At 48.5% G+C, this 25,822-nt stretch overlaps 1 protein-coding gene, 1 non-coding gene and 1 pseudogene across 2 annotated transcripts; 2 read left to right on the top strand and 1 right to left on the bottom strand.

The window, feature by feature from the left end:
• Window positions 1–180: 180 nt before the first annotated feature.
• On the bottom strand, window positions 181–24,901 carry NLRP2 (NLR family pyrin domain containing 2). The gene is made up of 11 exons (XM_059665725.1): window positions 24,640–24,901; window positions 21,012–21,056; window positions 17,849–17,923; window positions 16,054–17,647; window positions 13,177–13,347; window positions 11,010–11,174; window positions 6,728–6,898; window positions 6,249–6,419; window positions 3,266–3,436; window positions 1,754–1,924; window positions 181–693 (listed from the first exon to the last, which is right to left on the bottom strand). Exons 1-11 carry the CDS (start codon window positions 24,899–24,901, stop codon window positions 555–557), a joined length of 3,135 nt encoding a protein of 1,044 aa, XP_059521708.1. The 3' UTR covers window positions 181–554.
• On the top strand, window positions 13,576–13,684 carry LOC132217752 (U6 spliceosomal RNA). The gene has a single exon (XR_009449010.1). It is a non-coding gene; the product is annotated as a U6 spliceosomal RNA (small nuclear RNA).
• Window positions 13,633–15,141, top strand: LOC132217144 (eukaryotic initiation factor 4A-III-like; annotated as a pseudogene).
• Window positions 24,902–25,822: the final 921 nt, after the last annotated feature.

Genomic DNA, 25,822 nt, shown 5'->3' on the forward strand with positions numbered 1-25,822 from the left:
CACTGCATCATCATACTTCCCTCTTTTTTTTAAAAAAACGTTTTCATCGATTTTTAGATAGAGAAATGGAGAGGAGGATAGAAACATTGCTTAGAGAGAAACATCGATTGGCTGCCCCCTGCACACCCCTCTATTGGGGATGGAGCCAACCACCCGGGCATGTACCCTGACTGGGATTCGAACCGGTGACCTCTGGTGCATGGGAGGATACTCAATCCACTGAGACACTGGCCGGGCTTCCCTCTTTCTTCAGCCTTCTCTCAGATGGCTCCTGGATGGACCTCTGCCTCTGGTCTGACTCTGTTAATAAATACAACCTCCTCCACAAGTGCTTTCACCTTTATTTCTCTTGATAAACTCGTGATTGGGGCAGCTCATCGTAACAGGATTAAGTGACACGTGCGTGTTTTGTGTAAGGGGGAGGGTGCAACCATGGCTCAGACCCCATCGGGTCCAGAAACTACTGACACGGAGCGGGCTCACGGGAAGCTCACCCTCGCCTCGAAGAGCTGTGGCGCCTTGATTGGCGGGACAACGAATGACTCGGAGGGGATTCAGAAAATGAAGTCTGCAGAAGAAGGCCTGTTATTTCTGGGCTCTTGGTTGTCCCTCTCAATAGTCAGTTTTGGGTTGCCCTCTTTGATTTCTTCCAGCAGCTTCTGGATTTGGGCGTCAGAATGATCGATCTTCAACCTGGTGGTATAATAGGGGGTGGGGGGGGGGAAATCGAAGGTTTCTTGTTGCTTCCAGGAGACTCATTCCAGACCCTCCCCAAGCATCTGCATGCGTTAGGGATTTTCAGCAAAGGGACCACTTTATGTATTCGTCTGTGCTGCCAGGTAGAGTTCCATATCGACTTGATAGGGAAGACATATGATATCAGGCTACCCTCCTGATGGCATCAAGCCACTGGCGAGCTTGGGATGCTCAGAGGTTCTTGGGTGATTTTCACGTCCTCCTTGGTGTGAGAGATGGAACTGATGAACATACCTGTGACATGGCTCTAATACCTCCCGGCTCCATATCTCACTCTGTCAACTTCTGCTACGTAGGTGGACCCAGGATGAGCCAGACAAACACAAGCCAAGTCAGCCAGGCCAGCTTTTTATCTCTCTCTGGCTACATGATGCTATCTCATGACCATGATTTTTTTTTAAATTAATTAATCCTTACCTGAGGGTATTTTTTTCCATTGATTTTTTTAGCAAGAGAGGAAGGGAGGGAGGGAAGAGAGAGAGAGAGAGAGAGAGAGAGAGAGAGAGAGAGAGAGAGAGAGAGAGAAAGAGAAACATCACTGTGAGAGAGACACATTGATTGGTTGCCTCCTGCACATGCTTGGGCCTGGGCCAGGGATCGAATCTGAAAGCCAGGCACATGCCCTTAACTGGGAATCAAACCCGAGACCCTTCAGTGATGCTATAAACGTTGAGCAACACCACCCAGGGCTAACCATGCTTTATTTAACCTCTGATGATAGATAGTGGCCCCGTTTCTAAGATTCACCCCTTGGTAACTATGGTAACTATCGAGCCCCAAACCCCGGGCATGTCCCCTGACCGGGAATCGAACCGTGACCTCCTGGTTTATGGGTCAAAGCAACAAGAGGAATTGACAGACAAGTTACCTGGTGACCGAACATCAATGGATTAAAACTGAATGTTAGGGATAGACGTGCCTACGAGGAATCCTGTCGTTGGTGCTCCCCCCAAATCTATAATCATGGCGCAAACACTGGGGCATAGGAGGGTCATACCTGAGTTTCTGCAGAGGGCAACTTTGAAGTTTCAGGGCATCTCCCAGCATCTTTATCCCGCTGTACTCCAGGGAATTCTGGCCCAGGTCCAGAGTGACGAGGTGCTGGTTGCTGCTAAGGGCCGACGAGAGGTCTGCACAACTAAAAGGGGTAATCGCACACCCCCATAACCTGTAGGTGAAGCACAAAAATCCATCATTCATTCATTCATTCATTCATTCATTCAGTGCTTATTGATACCGTCCTATGTTGATACCGTCCTATATGCCAGGCACACTGTTGGGTGCTGGGGATCCAACAGTGAACCACACAGTGAGTCTCTTCCCTCTGAGTTTGGCGATAGGGAACAGAGCAGGTAAAGCAACATCAAGGCAGTCATGGTGAGTGAGCCAGGAAGGGTATGTAGGTGATGTCACAGATAAGCCAGGGAGGACTGGAGGTGGGGTCACAGATAAGAGGGGGCCAGCTCAAAGAAGGCCCTTAGGTCTTGGTAAACTTAGGATTTTACTGGGAAGGAGATGGGGAAGCACAGAGGGCGTTGATCAGAAGGGTGACAAAAGTTACACCTTAGAAGGCAGTCTTATGGGTGGTTGAAAAACTGTAGGGCACGAAGAAGGCGGGATTCAGACTGATTTGAAAACTCAGCCTCAACCCACATGTTACCAGTACGTGTGTGGGGGTAGAGATCAGATCTAGATATCTGGAAGGGGGTAGCATGATTTCAACAAGGATTTGATACTTGAACTTATTGATTCCAGAGAGAGAAAGGAAAGGGGAGAGGAAGAGGGGAGGGAGGGAGGGAGAAGGAGGGAGGGAGAGAGAGAGAGAGAGAGAGAGAGAGAGAGAGAGAGAGAGAGAGAGAGAAAATGAGAGACAGATTTATTGTTCTTATTCATGCATTCATTCGTTGATTCTTGTATGTGCTGGGGATTGAACCTGCAACATTGGCATATGGAAGACGATGCTCTAACCAACTGAGCTACCCAGCCAGGGCTATCCTAGAGGCCTTTTGAAATATTTAATTGACTAAAAAAATCCTTATTGTTGAAAGTATTACACATGCGCCCTAACTGGTTTGGCTCAGTGGATACAGCGTCAGCCTGCGGACTGAAGGGTCCCAGGTTTGATTCCGGTCAAAGGCATGTACCTTGGTTGCAGGCACATCCCCAGTAGAGGGTGTGCAGAAGGCAGCTGACCGATGTTTCTAACTCTCTATCCCTCTCCCTTCCTCTTTGTAAAAAAATGAATAAAATATATTATTAAAAAAGGTACAAGTCTCATTAAAAAAAGTATTACATATGCCCCCCACTTCCCCCATTGACCTCTTCTAGCCCCCCTGCCCCACCCCAGCCTTTACCACCCTCCAATTGTTTTTTATTACGAGCACATGGCACAATTACATGCCTACACATCTCAGTATTGTCATCAATAGAACTGGGGGGCGGGGAGGGAGATTGCTACACTGATATTTCATTTCAGGTGCCGATTAAAGTACAAAAACCATGAACTGACCATAGACATCTTAGGTGACACAGCGGTTTCTTCAGGGCCTCACACAGAAACTTCACCCCCGTGACTCCGATGTGGTTCAGCCCCAGGTCCAAGTGCGTGAGACTAGAGCTTTCTTGGAGGAGCGTGGCGAGGATGACGCAGCCGTCACTGGTTATGTTGCAGTGGAACAGCCTGGAGATTGATCGCAGGAAGGAAAAAACAACAACAAACTGTTAGTGCTCACTGGTGTGATGCAACCAAACCATGATTGGCAAGCTCAAGCCATGGGGTTATTTATTTATAAAATATTTTTATTGATTTCAGAGAGGAAGGGAGAGGGAGAGCGAGAGAGAAACATCAATGATGAGAGAGAATCATGGATCAGCTGCCTCCTGCACACCCCCTACTGGGGATCGAGCCCACAACCTGGGCATGTGCCCTTGACCAGAATCGAATCCAGGACCCTTTAGTCCGCAGGCCAACGCTCTATCCACTGAACCAAACCTGCTAGGGTGGCTTATTTTAGTCATTATTATTTACTTATTGATTTTTAAAAGTTGAATTTATTGGGGGCGATAGTGGTTAATAAAATTATGCAGGTTTCGGACATACAATTCTACAACACATCACCTGTATATTGTATTGTGTGTTCACCACCCCAAGTCAAGTTTCCTTCTATCACTATTTATTCCCCCTTTACCAAACTCTTCTACCTTCTCCCTCCTCCGCTCTGGCAATCACCATACTGTTGTCTGTGTCCATGAGTCTTTTTTTCTTTTCTTCTTTGCTTAATCCCTTCACCCTTCTCACCCAGCACCCAAACCCCTCTTCTCTGACAGCTGTCCCTCTGTTCTCTGTACCCATGAGTCTGTCTCCACTTGGTGAGTTTATTTTGTTCATTCGATTCGTGTTGTTTTAAGCTACTTGGTTTGGGGTAATCTGTCACAGAAGCCCTGGGAAATCAGGACAGCTGGTCTGTACGATTTCTACTCTAACCATGGGGCAGAGAATTTCAATCCTACCTTGGTCTGCTACCTTCTACTAGGGGAAGTGGCCAATTGTATTTCCTAAATCCGGTTACTAGGAAAGTAGTATCTTAGGCATGGAGGCCATCACTATGTATCAGTTACCCAACTACACACAATATCAGTGGTATTTCACCTTAACTGTGTTTTTTTTTACTCTTCACCTAAGGATATTTTTTCCCCCCATTGATTTTTAGAGAGCGTGGAAGGGAGGGAGGAAGAGGGAGAGAAAGAGACAGAGATACGAACATCGATGTGAGAAAGACAAATTGATTGCCTTCTGTATGTGCCCTGACTGGGGCCAGGGAATTGAAGCAATCCAGGTATGTGCCCTTGACTGGGACTCGAACGTGACACCGCTCAGTGCATGGGCTGATGCTCTAACCACTGGGAAACCAGCCAGAGAGCTTACCTTAACTTTTTTTAAAAAAAATTTAAATTTATTGGTGAGAGAGAGAAAGAGAGAAAAAGAGAGAGATATTTGTTGTCCCACTTATTTATGGATTTATTGGTTGATTCTTTTTTTCTTTCTTTTTTTTTTAATATGTTTTATTGATTTTTTACAGAGAGGAAGGGAGAGAGACAGAGAGCCAGAAACATCGATCAGCTGCCCCCTGCACATCCCCCACCGGGGATGCGCCCGCAACCAAGGCACACGCCCCTGACCGGAATTGAACCTGGGACCCCTCAGCCCGCAGGCAAACGCTCTATCCACTGAGCCAAACCGGTTTCGGCTGATCCTTTTTTTTCATTGGTTGATTCTTGTATGTGCCCTGACCTGGGATTGAATCACAACCTTGGTGTATTGGGCCGATGCTCTAACTAAGTGAGCGAACCGGCGAGGGCTGAAGTTGATGAGGTTTAAAATCTAAAGTTGATAAGGTTTACGTCTCAGTTTTCTGGTCTGCCCAGTGGGAGAAATGAGGCTGGGAGCACTGAACGAGACCATCTCTGGTAAGCCTTTAGCATAGCGCCTGGCACATAGTAGGTGCTTAGTAAGTGTTGACTGTCACTACTTTGTTTTTCTGTTTAGATGCCTTGGGTGGTGGCAAATTCTACTTTGATTTGAAGGTAGCGCTAGTGGGTGGGTAGCACCTTATTCCCTATAGAACTTCATAGTACTATAGTGTTTTGGGGTTCAGAGAGTAGGAAAAAAAATCTCTCTCCAACCATAAACTAAATACTACATGGAATTTTGAGTGAGGAGTTCTCAGACTGGGTGCCTTAAGGCATAGCGGAGATTAAACCTAGGAAAAGTTGACAGTTAGTAACTACGGGAATTGGTTTTGTAGATAACAAGTACAACAGGGATGTTACAACCATATAGAATCTCAGAACAGAAACAGTGCAGCCCCATTTCTGCCTGAAAATTTGTCCCACGATTTTGGTATTTACAGGAGGAGTATAATGAGTTCGTTGGTAAGTAACACCATCTGTCCTCAACTGCAGGTACAGTTTCTGTGACATAGTTCTAAGAACATGCATAAGAAAATCAAACCTAGGCCCTGGCTGGGTAGCTCAATGGGTTAGAGCATCACCTCAACACATCAATGTTGCAGGCTCGATCCCTGGTCAGGGCACACATGAGAATCAACCAATTAATGCATAAATAAGTGGAACACTTTTTTCTCTCTAAAATAAAAACATTAAAAAAAAATCAAACCTAGAAGTCAGCTACATCCCCCAAATTCCTGTAGAATATTAATACCATTTGTACATTTTCCCTATCACCCTTTCCCCAGGTCTCACCAGATTTAACCATCAGCATCACACTTAGGGTAGTCAGAGAAATGATTAAGTCTAGCTGGAATTCAGCACACACACACACACACACACACACACACAACACATAATACACACACATAACACACACAGACACGTAACATACACAGACACACACATAGACACACACACAGAGACACACACACATGCACATAGACACACAGACACACACACAAGCACGGTCAGCAGGGACTTACACCAGGGTCTGTAGCCGACATTCAGGGTAGCTCAAGCCCTCGCACAGCAGTCTCACCCCATGGTCCCCAAGGTCATTTTTGGCCAAGCACAGGTGTGTCAGCCTCTGGTTGACCATCAAAGTGGAAGAGAGCTCCTTGCAATAGGCGGCTGTCAGGTGACAGTTTTCCAACCTGTGGGAGGGGGAAGCGCCACACACACCCACGGTCAGATGGTGAGAACGTTCTCAAAGCCCAACCTTCTCGGCTGAGAGCTCTCCCTGTTCACCCCCGACCCTCTCTCAACGATCGTGTACGTGATCACAGTCACGAAGAGACAGGAGCGAGAGAAGAGTGAGTTGCACGGGACCCAAAACGGGAACCGAGTGTCTACCTCAGTAGGCTGCCCAGAAAATACGTGTGTTACCGTCGCTCTTCTCGATGTGGCCCCAGATCTAAAAACAAAGACGAAGATGCCCCGTGAGAGAAGAGGCGTCACTCACGACAACCGCTGTAGGATGCACTTGGGGTGTCTCAGAGTCATGTACAGCAGCCTGGCGCCCTCGTCCTGGAACTCATTGGCCGTGAGGTTCAAGCACGTGAGGGAATGGTTCGTCTCCAGGGAGGAGGCGAGGTCAGCCCACTGCTGGGCGGTGGCAGAACAAGACACCAACCTGCAGGAGACATGGGAGGACGTCATCCTTGAGAACCAAACCCTGGACCGTGGCCCCTAGTTTCATTCCTCACACCACTTCGTGGAGTGACACCCTGGACTCCGTGGTCTGGAGTAGTGGTTGTCACAGCGTGGTCCCAGGACCACCTGCATCATCACCACTGGGCAACCAGCTGGAAGTGGAAATCTCCAGAAGCGCTGGGTGTAGGGTCCAGTGATATGTGTTTTCAGGTGTCCTGCAATGAGCACCTGGAAGATGAGTTAAAGCAAATTCTTGGGTCATATACCCAGAACCCGATTGAGAAGATCTTTGGGAGAACCAAGAATTTGGATTTTGAGAAGTTCCCAGGTAGCCCTGGCTGGGTGGCTCAGTCGGTTAGAGCATTGTCCCCATATGCTAAGGTTGAGTGTTTGATTCCCTGATCAGGGAATTAACAAATGAGCGCATAAGTAAGTGGAACAACAAATCTATGCTTCTCTCTCCTTCTCTCCCCCTTCCTTTCCCTCTCTCTAAAAAAATCAAGAAATAAAAAAATGGCACCCACATTTAATTTCTGGAAATGAATATTCTTATTACGGTGCAATGGAATTTCACTGGATGTGTATCTCATGGCCTTTGGGGACAGGTTTCTAAAAACATTTGGTTCTTGCCCTGGCCAGGTGCCTCAGTTGGTTGAAGCGTCATCCCATACACCAAAAATGTTGTGGGTTTGTCCCCGGTCAGGGTGTATACAGGAGGCAACTGACCAATGTTTCTCTCTCACATCTCTCCCTCTTTCTTTCTTTCAAAAATCAACAAAAACATATCCATGGGTGAGGATTTAAAAAAAAATCCTGGTTTTTCCATTTACTATGCATGAAAATGTGGTCAAGTTACTTCAATTTATGAAACCTCATTCCCATCTTTGAGTTGGGAATAAGTGATACCCTCATGTGATAATTTGCATGACATGCCAAGCAGAATGGATGTCACATAACTTACGTTCATGAACATTCAGTGAAAAGACATGTTTCTCTCTTAAGAGTCTCAACGGTAATAGAGGAACCAAAGTTAACCAGGGAGTTGGGACACAAACTAGAACATTAACTGCTTCTGATAAAATAAGCCAAACATATATGGAGTCTCCTCTTTCCATTTTGGGTACCTTTTTATCCGCCGAGAAACAAATTAGTGACCCAAATCTTGCAGCGACACAATGTCTTTTCCCGGTGAATCCCATGGGAAAGAGAAAGGAAGGTCACTTGTAATGATCGATAATGACAGTACCTGCCATTGAATGTGTATGTGCTTGAACGTGGTTTCATTCAATGCTCAAGTCCTTGTGAGATGGGAGTTATTCTATTCTACTGATGGGGAGAATACCTAGTTCAATAGCCCAAGATTCTATCAGTAAAGGAAGGACCATAATTTGAGACCAAGAGGTTACATTAAATTGTGTTTCTGTTACTACTTAAACGTGGTCATGTGAAGGCCAATGGAACCCAATGATGAGTGATAAGAAACAAGGAAAACTTCTCAAGGGGAGGTCTCTCAAACCAGAGGGGTACCAGGAAAGGAAACACCTAGTGTTCCTGAAGGGTCCTTTCATGCAAAAATAAGGCCAATAGCCCTAGCTGGTTTGGCTCTGTGGATAGAGCATCGGCCTGAGGACTGAAGAGTCCCAGGTTCAATTCCAGTCAAGGGGGCACGTACCTGGGTTGCAGGCTCCTCCCTGGCCTGGGCCCTTGTCAGGGCTCATGCAGGAGACAACCAATTGATGTGTTTCTCTCACATCGATGTTTCTCTCTGTCTTTCCCTCTCTCTTCCACTCTCTCTAAAAATCAATGAAAAAAATATCCTTGGGTGAGGATTTAAAAAAAGAAAAAGAAAAAAGGCTAGTAGCTGGTATTCTGAATCATGACATAAGAGACATGAGCCACAAACAAATGATGTCTGACTGAGGGTAACTCTAAGGTACCTGGGGGTTTGTTTGGACTCAGAGTTATTGTGTACAGTTGTCCGAGTTGTTCAGTGATCAACACAAGTGGAAACTCAACTCCAGCTCGCTTTCTATTCTGAGATGTGTACCCTGAGTGGTACTGATACTGTTGTACTTAGCTAGTCCTATATAATAAAAGGGTAAGATGCAAATTGACCCTAATGGCAGAACGACTGCTGTACCAGTCACTATGAGGTGCACTGATCACCTCTTGGTCCCTTTCCCTGATGGCCAATGGGGAACCGGAGGGGTGGGTGGTGGCGGGTGGAGGGTGGGGCTGGCTGCGGGCAGCTGGGGAAGATGGCCCTAATGTCTGGCTTCCCCCTTTGCTCCTTTCCTATTATTAATAACTAGGGCCCTGACCGGTTTGGCTCAGTGGATAGAGCCTCGGCCTGTGGACTCAAGGGTTCCGGATTCGATTCCCGTCAAGGGCATGTACCTTGGTTGCGGGCACATCCCCAGTAGGGGGTGTGCAGGAGGCAGCTGATCGATGTTTCTCTCTCATCGATGTGTCTGACTCTCTATCCCTCTCCCTTCCTCTCTGTAAAAAATCAATAAAGTATATATAAAAAAATAACTAGGGACCATGCGCCGGGCATCTAGTTATCAATAATAGGAAAGGAGCAAAGGGGGAAGCCAGACGTTAGAAGCATGGCCATTTGGGCAGCTTCCCCAGGGAGCTGCAATTTCACACTCCCCAGGGAACCACCAGTTCATTCCCTCTAGAACACTGGGGGAAGGGGTCCAAAAAAAGGGGAGGCAGACACAAGCCCAGTGAAGTTGGGGTGACATAAGAAGGTACTTGCCTGTCAGCCAAACCTGGGGACAGAGATGGTTGGCCAGAATAGGCCACTACAAACCCATAAAAACTGAGGGACACATAATCTCCCAAACGATGGAATTCTCTCTCCTGCTGCTCTCGACTCTTGGCTTGTGGGGCTATTTGCTCCGGCTTCCTTGCATTTGCCTGTGTTTCCTCCATAGCCCCGTGGCCCTGAGGACACCACATGCAACGCACCTAGAGACTATAGCTGGGGACACAAGCTAACCCAGCCTAGTGTTGGACTGACACTGCTCCAACATGGAATGGAAGCTCTGGTCGCCGACTCTGATTCTAGCCCCACTGAGGTCACAGAGACACTTGTGATTCCACGGAAATAAAGCTGTCTATGCCCTGGCCAGCATGGCTCAGTAGTTAGAGCATTGGCCTGTGCACCAGAGAGTTGAGGGTTCAATTTCTGGTCAAGGGCGTGTATCGGGTTTGCAAGTTCAATCCCCAATCCTGTTGGGGCACGTGTGGGAGGCAACCAATCAATGTGTCTCTCTCTCTTATCGATGTTTCTCTCTCTCTCTTTCTCTTCATCTCTTTCCCTCCTTTTCACTCTCTCTAAAAATCAAGGGGAAAAATATCCTTGGGTGAGGATTAAAAATAATAATAATAACGCGTTCTTTTTTCTTTCTTTTGTTTTGTTAATTCTCACCAGAGAAATTTTTCCATTGATTTTTTAGGGAATGTGGGAGAGAGAGGGAAATACAGAGAGAAACACTGATGTGAGAGAAACACATCAACGGGGACTGGATTGGGGAGGAACATGAAACTAAGTACTTGTCCTCGATCGGAATCGAACCTGGGACCCTTCAGTATGCAGGCCGACACTCTGTCCACCGAGTCTGACTGGCTAGGGCAGCGGTTCTCAACCTGTGGGTCGCGAACCCTTTGGCGGTCGAATGACCCTTTCACAGGGGTCGCCTAAGACCATCCTGCATATCAGATATTTACATGACGATTCATCACAGTAGCAACATTACGGTGATGAAGTAGCAACGAAAATAATGTTATGGTTGGGTCACCGCCTGAGGAACTGTATTTAAAGGGCCAGAAGGTTGAGAACCACTGGGCTAGGGCAATAATAATAAAGCTTTCTACACTATCTCGTCCTCCAATGGGGGCTTCTAGCAATCCTTATTCCAGTGGTACTCCAAGAACCCCACCTCTACCGGTGACAATACTGTTCCTAATCAGAATAAGAGATTTCCTCGCCCTCCCCGCCCTGCCATTCATGCAGAATGGCTGTATAGGTGAGTGGCAGCTGTCTTCACATGTGGCGGGTCCTCTGTGGTGGCGGGATGTACCTGAGATATTGCAGATGACACTTTGGGTGAAGCAAGACCCCACACAGTATGGGCAGCATGTTATTCTGATCATTTCCTTCCAGGGTCAGGTGCGTGAGAGTCTCGTAACCGCCCAGAATGACGCAGAAGTTCCGGTAAGCGTCCGCTGGGGACACATTTCGGAGGCTAGGGCAGAGAAAACAAAGGTGAGCTCTTGTTCCTCTACTGCACACACACGGACACAAAGGGCTGCCATAGGTTTACACACTAGAAACGAATTTCTTCTCATATTTCCACCTTTATTGAGGTATTACCAACAAATAAAAAATTGTACATATTTAAGGCCTACGATGTAATGTGTTAGACTTAATGCTTTTAAAAAATATGCCCTGGCCGGTTTGGCTCACTGGATTGAGCGTTGGCCTGGGGACTGGAGAGTCCTGGGTTCGATTCCGGTCAAGGGCATGTACCTTGGTTGTGGACACATCCCCAGTGGGGGGTGTGCAGGAGGCAGCTGATCAATGCTTCTCTCTCATTGATGTTTCTGACTCTCTGTCCCTCTCCCTTCCTCTCTGTAAAAAATCAATAAAATATATTAAAAAATATATTTTTATTGATTTCAGAGAGGAAGGGAGAGGGAGAGAGAGATAGAAACATCAATGATGAGAGAGAATCATTGATTGGCTGCCTCCTGCAAGCCCCCTACTGGGGATTGAGCCCACAATCCAGACATGTGCCCTTGACAGGAATCGAACCTGGGACCTTTCAATCTGCAAGCCAATGCTCTATCCACTGAGCCAAACCAGCCAGGACATGGACTTGTGCTTTGATATATTCGTACCTGGTGAGATCATCACCATCATCAAGCTAATTAGCATATCTGTCACCTCTCACAGTCACCACTTCCTTTTTTTATTTTGTGGTGAGACCACTGAAGATCAAATCTCTTTAGTCTCCTAGAACTTCTTCATCTCGCATGTCTGAAACTCTGTATCCCTCACTAACATCACGTTTTAGAAACTATTAGAAACTTCAATTTATTTATTTTTTAAATCCTCACCTGAGGATATTTTTCCCCCTTTGATCTTTAGAGAGAGTGGAAGGGAGGGAGGAGGGGGGGAGAGAGAGAGAGAGAGAGGCTGGTTGCCTCTCACACGTGCACTGACCAGGGCTGGGGATGGAACCTGCAATTGAGGTACATGCCATAGACTAGAATTTGAACCCATGACCCTGTGGTGCAGGGGTTGATGCTCTAATTACTGAGCAAAATCAGCCAGGGCTCTTTTTTAAAAAAAATCCTCACTTGAGAATATGTATTTTTCATTGATTCTAGGGAGAGTGGGAGGGAAGGAGGAAGAGAGAGAGAGAGAGAAAGAGAGGAGAGAGAGAGAAAGAGAGGAGAGAGAGAGAGAGAGAGAGAGAGAGAGAGAGAGAGAGAAAGAGAGGAGAGAAAGAGAGAGAAAGAGAGAGAGAAACATCGATAGGCTGCCTCTCATATACTCCCTGAACAAGGATCAAACCCATGACCCTTCAGTCACGAGATGATTCTCTAATCAACAGAGCCACCCTGGCCAGGGCGAAAGCTCCAATTTTAGCTATCTCACGCTTTTGCCAAAGGGAAGTGAGTTGCTCCAGACAAAAGCTGTTCTATAGCTTTCTTTCTTTTTATTAAATTTATTGCCCTGGCTGGGTGGCTCAGGCGGTTGGAGTGTTGTCCCATACACCAAAAAGTGGCGAGTTTGATCCCTGGTCTGGGCAAATACCAGAACCAACCGATGAATGCATCAATATGTGAAACAACAGATTAATGATTCTTCTCCTCCCTCTCTCTCAAATCAATCCGTCAATCAATCATAACAATAAGTACAAAGTTTGAGTTTTGCAAGATAAAGAGTTTTGGAGATAAATGGTGGCGATGGTTGCACAACATGAATGTCATGAATTCCACCCAACTGTACTATTACCCATGGTTAAGATGGCTATTTTTATGCCATGCACATTTTACCACAATAAAAAAACTGGACAAATCACTTTGTATGATTCAGGAGACAAATTTAAGGACCGGCCTGCCTCCGTTTCCTGTGTCCTGAGTATGTGGTTAGAAGCGGGGTTACAAGAACTCAGAGACTGCTCCACCAAGCTCTGTCATGCCCTCGGGGTTGTAACCCTGGGGTTCGCTTCTACTTACACCACTTTCCGGAGGCTACAGGGCACAGAGGAGATTTTTTCACAAAGAAGCCGGACCGACGAGGAGCTGAGGAAGCTCTGACTGATGTCCAGGAATACCAGGTTCTCGTTGGCGCCGAACACGGAGCATAGGTCCACCCAGAAGGGAAGCAGGTGCCGATCACTCTGGGACCTTCAGCGACAAAGGAGGGAATTTACCAAACACGGCTGGAGCGAGAACCCACACTCGCACGTCACCCTGGAGGTCCTTGGGGTTGTCCTGGGCAACCACCCTTAACACATAAGTAAACTCTAAAAGCTGGAGGATGGCTTGGCCTGGTAGCTCTGTTGGTTGGAACGTTATCCAGATCTACCAACGCTGCAGGCATGATCCCCGGGCGGGGCACCTAAAGAATCAACAGTGCTCCCTTCGGCAGCACATACACTAAAAAACTGGAATGCTACAGAGAAGATGAGCATGGCCCCTGCGCAAGGACGACACGCAAATTCGCGAAGCGTTCCATATGAAAAAATAAAATCAACGAATGGAGTTCCTGGCGGCAGAGGCTGCGTGGGGTTGTGTTTTGGCTTTCCGCCCCTGCTGGCCACCTCCACGACGGCGAACTCGGGGTCGGTGCAGAAGCGGCTGCTCAAAGAGGAAGACATGACCAAATTCCAGACCAGCGTGGAAGAGGACGTGACGCCCACATTCGACAGCCTGGGCCTGCGGGAGGACCTACTGCGCGGCATCTACGCCTATGGGTTTGAAAATCCATTCGCCATCCAGCAGCGCGCCATCGAGCCCATAATTCAAGGGGGAAACGTCATCGCACAGTCTCAGGCTGGCACGGGCGAGACCGCCACTATCAGCATTTCTATCCAACAGTGTCTGGGTATCCAGTTACTTCACCAGGTTCGTGAGACCCAGGCTTTGATCTTGGCCTCCACGAGAGAGCTGGCTGTGCAGATCCAGAAGGGCCTGCTCATATTGGGCCACTACGTGAACGTGCAGTGTCACGCCTGCATCGGGGGCACCCACGTGGGGGAAGACATCCGGAAGCTGGACCACGGGCAGCATGTCCTGGCGGGCTCGCCGGGGCGTGTCTTTGATATGATTTGGCACGGGACTCTGAGAACACATTCTATCAAGGTGCTGGTTTTGGGTGAGGCTGATGAGATGCTGAATCAAGGTTTCGATGTCTATAGGTACCTGCCCCCGGCCACGCAGGTGGTGCTCATCAGCGCCACGCTGCCCCTCGAGATCCTGGAGATGACAAACAAGTTCATGACGGACCCCATCCGCATCCTGGTGAGGCGTGATGAGTTGACGCTGGAAGGCATCAAGCACTCTTCCGTGGCAGTGGAAAGAGAAGAGTGGAAATGTGACACGCCGTGTGACCTCCACGACACGCTGACCATCACGCAAGCCGCCATCTTCTGCAACACCAAGAGGAAGGTGGACTGGCTGACGGAGAAAATGAGAGAAGCCGACTTCGCGGTGTCGTCGGTGCACGGGGACATGCCGCAGAAGGAGCGGGAGTCCATCATGAAGAGTTCCGCTCTGGTGCCAGCCGGGTGCTCGTCTCCACCGACGTCTGGGCCCGGGGCCTGGACGTCCCTCAGGTGTCCCTGATCATCAACGACGACCTGCCCGACAACCGGGAGCTCTACATCCACAGAATTGGGCGGTCAGGGCGGTATGGCCGGAAAGGGCGTGGCCGTCAACCTCGTGAGGAATGAGGACATCCACATCCTGTGAGACACTGAGCAGTACTGCTCCACGCAGATCGGCGAGATGCCCATGAACGTGGCCGATCTGCTCGGAGGTGTCTGCTGCGCGGGGGACGAGTCGGCCGGCTGTGTCCCCTCGGGACTGTCCAGAGCAGTTTGTTTAAGGAGGTTTCGGCACACATGGGAATTGAACTTTGACCCCTCTGACCACATTGTCAGGGCGTGGCAACACCTGCAGCTCACGGAGAGGATGTAGGAAGGACACAAAGTTCTTGGAAAGGGAAACAAGTCTAGTGGTGCCTCACAACCCGCCCAGGATGCAGTCTTGGGTCTGTCTTCTTTTGTTTTTTTGAGATATTTCATTGTAGTGTTTTTTCTTTTCTTTTTTATTAAATCTTTATTGTTCAGATTAAAAAAAAAAAAGAATCAACAAATGGCTCAAGCCGGTTTGGCTCAATGGATAGAGTGTCGACCTGCGGACCTGTGGGTCTCAGGTTCTATTCCGGTCAGGGGCACATGCCCGGGTTGCAGGCTCGATCCCCAGTAGGGGGCATGCGAGAGGCAACCGATCAATGATTCTCTCTCATCATTGACGTTCCAATCTCTCTCTCCCTCTCCCTTCCTCTCTGAAATCAATAAACACACACACACACAAAACTAGAATAAAATCTTAAAGCAACCAATGAATGATCAATAAGTGGAACAAGTTGATATTTCTCTCTCTCTCTCTTCCTGTCCCTGTCTTTCTCTATTAAAGTTCGGTGATGTCTGACAGTAATGCTAAATGATTACAAGTCATCACCTAAGACCTATCACTGGAAAAATAACTCAATAAAGTTATGGCACTGCAATATGACATAGCATTAGAATAAGTCAAAATCTGCTCTAGCCGGTTTGGCTCAGTGGATAGAGTGTCGGCCTGTAGACCGAGCAGAAGGCAACCAATCCATATGTTTCTCTCCCATCGGTGTTTCTCTCTCTGTCTCCCTCTCTCTAAAAGTCAATGGAAAAATATCCTCACGTGATGATTAACAAAAAAACAAACAAACAAAAAAAGGAAATACTGACATTAAGCCACATTAAGCAGGAGGCTGTCCTCCACAGTGGAGCCTGGGATGAAACTAAAGGTAAAAAACACACGAGGCCAGTAGGAAAGGCGAGTCCTTACCGCTCCGCCCACGTGCCTGGCTCCGAGGCCCCGTCATTCTCCAGGAAGATCCCCTTCTCCACCTGCAGCCAGAGCCTGCGCAGGGCCTGGCCGTGCCTGAGGCAGAAGGACGCGTGCACGAGGTCCCTCTCACTCTGCAGGTGCAGGGCCAGCTCCGTGATGGGCGCCAGGGCCTCCCTCACCAGCGCCTCCTCCTGAGACTCATAGAGGCAGCGCATCAGCTCCCGGGTGTCCGCCCTGGAGGAGAAGGGCCAGTCCCTGCTGCGCGTCACTCTCAGCAGCTCCTGCCTGACGTCCAGGGACACGCGGCAGCCGAAGGCGGCCTCCAGCTCCCGGGCCCTCTCCTGGTTGGCGAGGCCGAACAGGAAGCAGCCCACTCGGGTCAGGCTGGGGTTGCGCAGCCGCTCCTCCTTGGACAGCAGCGCGCGCACGTTCCCGATGTCCGGCGCCCAGCCGCCCGCGTCCCCCGCCTCCGCGCGGTCCAGCAGGTAGAACAGGGCGGCCAGGAACTGCTGGACGCTGAGGTGCAGGAAGGCGTAGCAGCCCTCGCAGTCCGCGTCCGCCTGCAGGACCTTGCCATCCAGGAAAGGGCGCAGGTCGGCCTCGCTGACCCCCAGCTGCCCGAGGTCTTCGCCATCGAACAGGGACGTCTGCGCCCAGATGCCCCGGGCGGCCAGGAGGCTCAGGGCGTGGAGCGCAGTGGGGAGGCGCGGGGCGGGGCCGGTGCCGGGGGCCGCTGGGGGGCACTGGCCGCACAGGAAGCGCAGGAACAGCGAGGTGGGGGTCCGGCAGGTGGGGGCCGGGTCCTCCCCCTTCTCCAGTTGCTTCTTGAGACACGTGCACACGACCCAGCACACGGCGGGCGCCGCGCCCATGTGGAACAGCGCCGGGCTGCCCTTCATGCCCTCGAAGGCGCGCAGGGCCTGGTCCTGCTGCTCAAAGTGCTTCAGGAAGTAGCCCCTGCGGTCCGCCTCCAGGAAGCCCTCCACCTCGATGAACAGCGGCTGCTCCACCAGGAGCCGCAGCTCCCCCAGGGCCTCCGGGCGCGTGGTGACCAGCAGTGTGGCCTTGGGCAGCAGCTTTCTCATCAGCAAACTGCCCAGCAGGACGGGCACGGGCTTCGGCTTCTCCCAGTCGCCACAGATGTCATGGATGAGGGACCCCGAGGGCGCTCTGAGGTCCTCGAAGCCGTCGATGACCACCAGGATCCTCTGCCCCTGGGCCAGGACCTGGGGGCCGGCCTCCTGCGCATCTGGGCACTTCTTAGCCAGGAGCTCCGCGAAAGTGCAGGCGCCCTGGCGGCCCAGCCCCTTGCAGCTGAGGTAGAAGGCGGAGTGGAATGTCCCCGGGAGGTGGTCCTGTGCCCAGTCCAGCATCCACTTCTTGGCCAGCGTGGTTTTCCCCACGCCCGCCGCGCCCTGCAGCACCACCGTGTGCGGGAAGGGCCCGGCCAGCAGGTTGGGGTTACAGAAGGGGACTAGCCTCTCGTATCTCTGCGTGAATTTATGGAGCTTTTCACTGGCTTCGGGCCAAAGGTTTTGCTTGCAGATGGGCCCGGATGTCTTCCATATACTGCTGTAGGTGTCCTGTGTACCTTCAGGGATAGGAGACGGGAGGGAGACGGGGTCTAGCTGGTTAATCATTGGGAACAAAGTGCTTTGTGTCAAGGAGGAAAGAAACGCGCGCACACGTGTACACACACACACACACACACACACACACACACACACGGAGAAGTGAGGTTGCTGAAGAGACACCGGATGCCAAGCTCCCACCAGGGAGATCGGAGACACACCTGGTGTTTCTCCTTCCAAACTTTCCGTTACTTCTTCTGGGTTGGTGACACTTCTGCCCTGTGCTTGAGTGAGCTCTGTAAAATAGCAATTAGGGTGAGCTTGGCACAGAACAGGTATACTTTATGGGCAATAGAATGTGACACGGCCAGGATAATGAGATCTTGCCACTTGCGACAGCATGGATGGACCTAGAGGGTGCTATGCTCAGTGAAATAGGTCAGACCGGGAAAGACAAATACCGTATGATGTCACTTATATGTGGAATCTAATGAACAAAATACACTAACAAAACAATAAAACAGACTCGCCCTGGCTGGTTTGGCTCAGTGGATAGAGCGTCGGCCTGTGGACTGAAGGGTCCCAAGTTGGATTCTGGTCAAGGGCACGTTTCAGGGTTGTGGGCTCAATTCCCAGTAGGGGGCGTGCAGGAGGCAGCCAATCAATGATTTTCTCTTATCATTGATTGATGTTTCTCTCTCTCTCTCTCTCTCCCCCTTACTCTCTGATATCAATAAAAATATATTTAAAGTGAATAAATAATCTGATGAACAGAATAAACTGGTGAATATAATAGAATCAGGGGCATAGAAAGGAAGTGGACTGACTATTCTCGGGTGGGGGGGAAGGGGTGTGGGGGATGCGGGAAGAGATTGGACAAAAATCGTACACCTATGGATGAGGACAGTGGGGGGGGGAGGGAAGGTAAGGGCAGAGGGTGGGGTGGGAAACGGGTGGAGGGGAGCTATGGGGGAAAAAAAGAGGAACAACTGTAATAATCTGAACAATAAATATTTGGTTTAAAAATAAACAAACAAATAAATATCAACGTGCACATGAGCTAAATTCTAGACCGACAAAAAAAATATTAAAAAACAACAACAACAGACTCACAGATACAGAGAACAGATTGACACCTGCCAGAGGGGAGGGGGTGTGTGGGTCTGGGTGAAAAAGGTGAAAGGATTAAACAAAAAAAAACAACAACCAATAACAACAACAATAACACAACCTCATAGACACAGACAACAGCTTGGTGATTACAGTTTGGTGATTCCTAGAGGGAAACAGTGTCAGGGGACAATAGAAGAAGGTAAAAGGGAGATAAATGGAGATGGAAGGAGACTTGACTTGGGGTGGTGAACACACAAGACAATCTACAGATGATGTGTTGTAGAATTGTACCCCTGAAACATGTATTTTATTAATTCATATCACCCCAATAAATTCAATAAAAAAGGAAAAGAATATCATCGCAATAACTTTGTATGGTGCCAGGTGGGTACTAGATTGATCAGGGGGAACATGTTTTAAGTTATATAAATGTCTAATCACTATGATGTATACCTGAACCTATATTGTATGTCAACTGTAATTAAAAAATAAAAAGACAGAATACTTAAAAAAATAGGTGTAGTTACTTCATCAGAAGTGTGATGATAGCCCTAACTGGTTTGGCTCAGTGGATAGAGCGTCGGCCTGCAAACTCAAAGGTCCCAGGTTCGATTCTGGTCAAGGGCATGTACCTTGGTTGCGCGCACATCCCCAGTGGGGAGTGTGCAGGAGGCAGCTGATCCGTGTTTCTCTCTCATCAATGTTTCTAAGTCTCTATCCCTCTCTCTTCCTCTCTGTAAAAAGTCAATAAAATATATTTAAAAAAAAAGAAGTGTGATGATAAAATAGGCTCCAAGGAGTAGAGAATCTAATTCTTTGTCTACAATTTGTGCTGGCAAGTGTGACTCAGTTGGTTGGAGCATCCTCCCGTGCAACCAAAGGTCACGGGTTTGAGTCCAGTCAGGGCACATACCTAGGTTTCGGGTTTGGTCCCCGGTCTGGGCATGTGAAGGAGGCAATCAATCAATGCTTCTCACTCATATCAATGTCTTCTCTCTCGCTCTCTTAACCCATCCCCCCCAAACACACACACAAAGGGGTGGAAAAGGGGTGGCTTCCCTTAGCTTCCTCTAACACTGGACGTTCCAAGACCAACCTGGCTCTTCTTCTCCTCCTCCTCCTTCTCCTTCTTCTCCTCCTTCTTCTAAATGCTGTTGTATTTTTTCCTCGTTTGCACATTTGGGTTCCTGAATCCGTGTTATCCCTGAAGAAAAGAGGGGACATCATGGGCTTGTCCCTGTACCAGTATGGAGCCTTCTGTTTGGCAGAGGTGGGACTTCAAGGTGGTTCAAGGTCAATAGTTGGGCCTCCATGTTTAAGCCCAGGTCACATAGAAAGGATGCTAAGGAAGTATGGGAGATGAAGCGTGCCAGGCCATGACATCAGGCTTACATGCCTTTTCTGGCAAGGGGCTGCCGATGGAGTTAAGAATACATGGTCCTGGCCAGAGAGCTCAGTGGTTAGCGTGTCATGTCAACATGCCAAGGTTGTGAGTTCAATCCCTGGTCAGGGCGCATACAAGAATCAACCAATGAATGCATCAATAAGTGGAACAAGTCGATGTCCTCCACACCCCCCTCAAAAAAAAAAAAAAAAAGAATCCATGGTCCAAGCCCTGGCTGTTGTGGTTTAGTGGTTAGAGCGTTGGCCCAAGCATTGAAGGGTTGCGAGTTTGATTCCCAGTCAAGGGCATGTACTTGGATTGCAGGTTTGATTCCCAGCCCAGGTCGGGCACATGTGTGAGGCAACCAATCCATGTGTATCTCTCACACATGGATGCTTCTCTCTCTTTCTCTCTCCTTTTCCCTCCCTCTCCCTCTCTTCCACTCTAAAAATCAATGGGAAAAATGTCCTGGGGTAAGATTAACCAAAAAACAAAACAAAACAAAAAAACCCAAACAAAAACAAAAACAACCCACAAAAAACAAAAAACAAAAAAACCCACACAAACAAAAAAAGTGAAAGCTATTCTTAGCTTGTAGGTGGGTGGGACTTGCTTTGTGAGTCATAGCTTGGCCACCTCTGCCGCAGGTCAGTCTAACACCCAGTGCATCTAGATTCCAAGAGAAAGTTCACTCTGATTTCTAGTATAAATACGGCTTCATGTTACCTTTCCACGTCTTACACCTCTTACCACTGCCACCTGCATGACTGCAGAAGAGAGGAAGTCTTGTATTTCTTTGCCGTCTTAGCGCTTGGCATAATATCTTGTCCCTAAAGCCCCAAATCTCACATTAAAAAAAAAAAAAGACTGTCAAGGAGGTAACGTACCTGACAATGGAACCTTGTTTTTCTGAAGAGACTTCAAAGCCGCTTCTGAAAAAGCAGGAGGGGAGAGACATGTGCAGTTTTCAGAGCCAGACCCTGAACTGAGTACAACGCTGATGTTCCTCATGCTGCTTTCAAACTTGTAATTGCTCCAGAGGCCAGCTAGGGGTAATCCCTCACCTGACTGTAGAAGGTGGCCTGCCTGGCATGGCTCAGTGGTTGAGCGTCAACCTATGAACCTGGAGGTCACGTTTGATTCCCAGTCAGGGCACATGCCTGGGTTGCAGGCTCAATTCCCAGTGTGGGGTGTGTAGGAGGCAGCTGATCCAAGATTCTCTCTCATCATTGATGTTTCTATCTTTCTCCCTCTCCTTTACTCTCTGAATATGTATATGTGTATGTGTATGTGTATGTATAAAGACAGGGGACACTAAGCTAAAAATGAAGCCCCAGCTGGAATAAAATCAGAAAAATTTTAAATATATATTTTTTATCGATTTCAGAGAGGAAGGGAGAGGGAGAGAGAGATAGAAACACCAATGATGAGAGAGAATCATGGATCAGCTGCCTCCTGCACACCCTCTACTGGGGATGGAGCCTGAAACATGGGCATGTGCCCTGACCGGGAATTGAACCGTGACCATCTGGTTCATAGTTCAGTGCTCAACCACTGAGCAACACTGGCCTGGTCAGACATTTTTTTAAAAAATATATTTTATTGACTTTTTTTTTTTAACAGAGTGGAAGGAAGAGGGATAGAGAATTAGAAACATCAAAGAGAGAGAAACCTCAATCAGCTGCCTCCTGCACCCCCCCTACTGGGGATGTGCCCACAACCAAGGTACATGCCCTTGACCGGAATCGAACCTGGGACCCTTCAGTCCACAGGCCGATGCTCTATCCACTGAGCCAAACCAGTTAGGGCTGGTCAGACATTTTTTAAAAAGCAAAAGAAGTCATAGAGGTAGCTACTGTGTCAGGTAGCAGAGCCCTCTCAGTAGGAATTATAAAACTTGGGATGTACAAGGCATCACCCAGGAAACCTTGAAGAATCCCATGCCTGTGGCTGGACCTAGGGTATGATGCTCAGTGAAATGAGCCAGGCAGAGAAAGACAAGTACCGCATGATCTCACGCATCTGTGGATCTAAAGAACAAACCAAACCAACAAACCAAAGAGAAACAGACTCAGAGAACAGACTGGTGGTTGTCAGATGGGTGGGGCTTGGGTTGCTGAGTGAAAAAGGGGAAGGGATATTAACAAGTACAAATTGGGCCCAACCCATGTGGCTCAGTGGTTGAGCATCGACCTACGAACCAGAAGTTCATGGTTTGATTCCAGGTCAGGAGTAGAGTACATGCCTGGGTTGTGGGCTCGGTCTCCAGTGGGGGGCATGCAAGGGGCAGCTGATTAGTGGTTCTCTCTCATCATTGATGTGTTTCTCTCTCTCTCTCTCTCTCTCTCTCTCTCTCTCTCCCTCCCTTCCTCCCTCCCTCCCTGAAATCAATAAAAATATATTTTAAAAAGTGCAAATTGAAGTCACAGAATAGTCACGGGATGTAACGTACAGCATAGGAATATAGTCAACAGTATTGGGAGGGGGGCAGGAGAGATTAGCCAAAGAACTTACATACACCTATGCATCACCCATGGATACAGATAGTATCGCCGTGCAGGCCTGGGGAGGAGGTGGGAGTGGGTAGAGGGAGTCCATGGGGGAAAAAGGGGGACATCTGTCATACTTTCAACAATAAAGATAAATACCCCCCCCAAACAAACCAGTATTGTATGGTGTCAGATGGGCACTATAGTTATTGAAGGAATCACTTGGTAAGGAATACGAATGTCTAATCACTACGCATCCACCTGAAACTAATACAAAATAATATTGAATGTCAAATTGTAATAAAAAAGAGGAATTGCATGCCTAGGGGGAGCTGTAGATCAATGAGTTAAATGGGTGTCTCCAGCGATAGGCTCCAGATGTCAGTATATTTCAAGTTCCCCGGGACATTGCTGAGAACGGTGAGAGTGGGGAACCCCGGGACATAAAACATGGCTCTCCACTCAGGGTCATTTCCCCCCTAAAGGGAACATTTGGCCATATGTGTAGACATCATTGGCTGGGGGGAGAGGAGGCAGTGTGCTGCAAGCATGTAAGGGTCAGAGGTGTTGGGATGCTAGCACCCAGGTACCATGGATGCTGTTAACCATCCTACAGTGCACAGATGTCCCTTTCTTTCCCCCAAGAGAGTCACCCAGTCCCCAATGCTGCTGACCTAAAGGACAGTAGGGGTTTCAGTGTATGAATGTGTGTAAGTATGTTTATAAATATAACTATGTGGGAAAGAAACATTATAAGTAGGAATTAAAAACAAAACAGAGGTTACGCACTGATTTAATATTGTGGAGGACAGGCGAGAGATGCAAACTAAAACCACAAGGAGGGATCACCTTGCACCTGCCAGAATGGCGACCATAAACCAACAAACGACAAGTGCTGGCGAGGATGTGGAGAAAAGGGAACCCTCGTACACTGCTGGTGGGAATGCAGACTGGTGCAGCCACTGTGGAGAACAGTACGGAGTTTCCTCAAAAAGTTAAAAATGGAACTGCCCTTTGACCCAGTGATCTCACTTCTGGAAATATATCCTAAGAAACTTGAAACGCTAATTTGAAAGAATCTATGCAGCCCTATGTTCATAGCAGCACAATTTACAACAGCCCAGATCTGGAAACAGCCCCAGTGTCCATCAGTAGGTGAGTGGATAAAAATGCTGTGGTACATCTACACAACGGAATACTATACAGCTGTAAAAAAGAAGGCTCTCTTACCTTTTTGACAGCATGGGTGGACCTGAAGAGCATTATGCTAAGTGAAACGGGTCAGTCAGAGAAAGACAAATACCATATGACCTCACTTATCTGTGGAAATCCATGAACAAAAGAAACTGATGGACAAAATAGAAACTGAAGCGTGGATGCAGGGAACAGGCTGACAGCTGTCGGAGGAGAGGAGGGTTGAGGGACTGGATGAAGGAAGGTGAAGGGATCAGCCAAAGAACATATATGCATAACCCATGGACACAGACAACAGTGCGGTGATGGCCAGAGGGAAGGGGGGTGGAAGAGTGCGGGGGTGGAGGTGGAGGTGGGCACGAGGGCGGGGAAGGGGGACGGAAAGTGACTTTGCTTGGGGAAATGGGCGCATGATGCAGTGTGCAGATGGTGTTTTGTTGAGTTGTACCATTGAAACCTGTATGGTTTTGCGAACCAATGTCACCTCCAATAAATTCAAATAAAAATAAATGAATGAATAAATAAATAAACAAACACAAAGGAAGGAAGGAAGACAATCATGAATACATTTCAGAAACAGTTTAGAACAGAAGAAGGGATGTATGGTGAGGAGCCCAGGGTAGGTATATAGGACCCAGAAAGAGTTGAAATAGGGAGGATATACGCAATGGCGAGGATATAAGAAATGGCCAGGATATAAGAATGACACTTTGTGTTGAGCCCAGGTAGCCCCTCCAAGGCTCACTGTTATCTCTGTGCTTCTCAAACCCTGGACACTCCCCCTCCTGCCCCCCCCCTCCCCAGGACACAGGGTGGCCTCCCGTCGGCTCACCTCTGAGCTCCTCCTTGGCTCTCTTGGACAGATCCGTTCGGTTCATCTTGTCAAAGACCTGGATGGTCACCATCTCCACCCAAAAGATGGGGCAGCGGGTGGTGAGAATCTCCGCCAGCTGCTGCCCGCTGGCCTCGTCCACCTCCGTCTGGGACACGTGCTGTAACTCATCTTGTGGGGGAAGGGTCCTCAGCAGAGACTTGAACTTGCTCAGCTCCTCCAGCTCCAGCTGTTCCAGGAGAGGCCTCAGGTTGAAATCCATCTTGTCCTACGTGGGAGAGCTGAGCTTCTGACAATAGAATGCTACGCAGCCACGAGAAAGAAGGAACTCTTACCTTTGGCGACAGCCTGGAGGGACCTGGAGAGTAGTATGCTAAGTGACATAAGCCAGTCAGAGAAAGACAACTATGGCCATGATCTCACTGATATGTGGAATCTAATGACAAAATAAACTGATGAACAAAATAGAAGCAGAGGCATGGGTACCTGGGACAGACAGCTGTAGGAGGGAAGGGGAGTGGGAGGGACTGGATAAAAGAAGGTGAAGGGATTACCCAAAGGACATATATGCATAACCCATAGACACAGACAAGGGTGGTTGTGGCCAGAGGAGGCAGGCTGGATGGAGGTGGGCAAAGGATGGGAAAATGGGGGACCTTAATAGTGTCAACAACAAAAAAGACCATGGCAACTCCCCCATTCCTAATGCTATTTATATGCAAATCCGGTGTTAAGCATATAATTTAGCCCTTGTTGAAAGACTCGAATGAGGTCATTTGTAAGGGCGATCCTTTTAAAACTCAGGGAAAGGAGATTTAGAGAGATGAGCCATGGTCTGTTCTCAGCCAGCTGTGAAGTGTGGAAGCCAAAGTTTGAATCAGAGCAGCCCTCTTTCAGATGCTGTGATGTCAATTCCTGTGCTAATCGACTCCCATAGACACCTCCCCAACCCCCACTCTCACCCAGGCATCAGGTGCAAAAATAAGGACATTTCAGAAGAGGAGAACCAACCAGTTAAACCCAGAATAAAGTCTTCCGAGAAGCTGGGAGGCAGGCAGATGAAGTGAAATGGGTCAGAACCTGGTGGGCCTTTGAGGCTGTGTGGATGGTTGGGCAATACTCATGGAGTAACTCCAGTGGGAAGAGAAAAGTTATACCTGCAATGGGAGCCAAAATCACAGCA

Source organism: Myotis daubentonii, chromosome 15 (genome assembly GCF_963259705.1).
Source record: "Myotis daubentonii chromosome 15, mMyoDau2.1, whole genome shotgun sequence".
NCBI lineage: Eukaryota > Metazoa > Chordata > Mammalia > Chiroptera > Vespertilionidae > Myotis > Myotis daubentonii.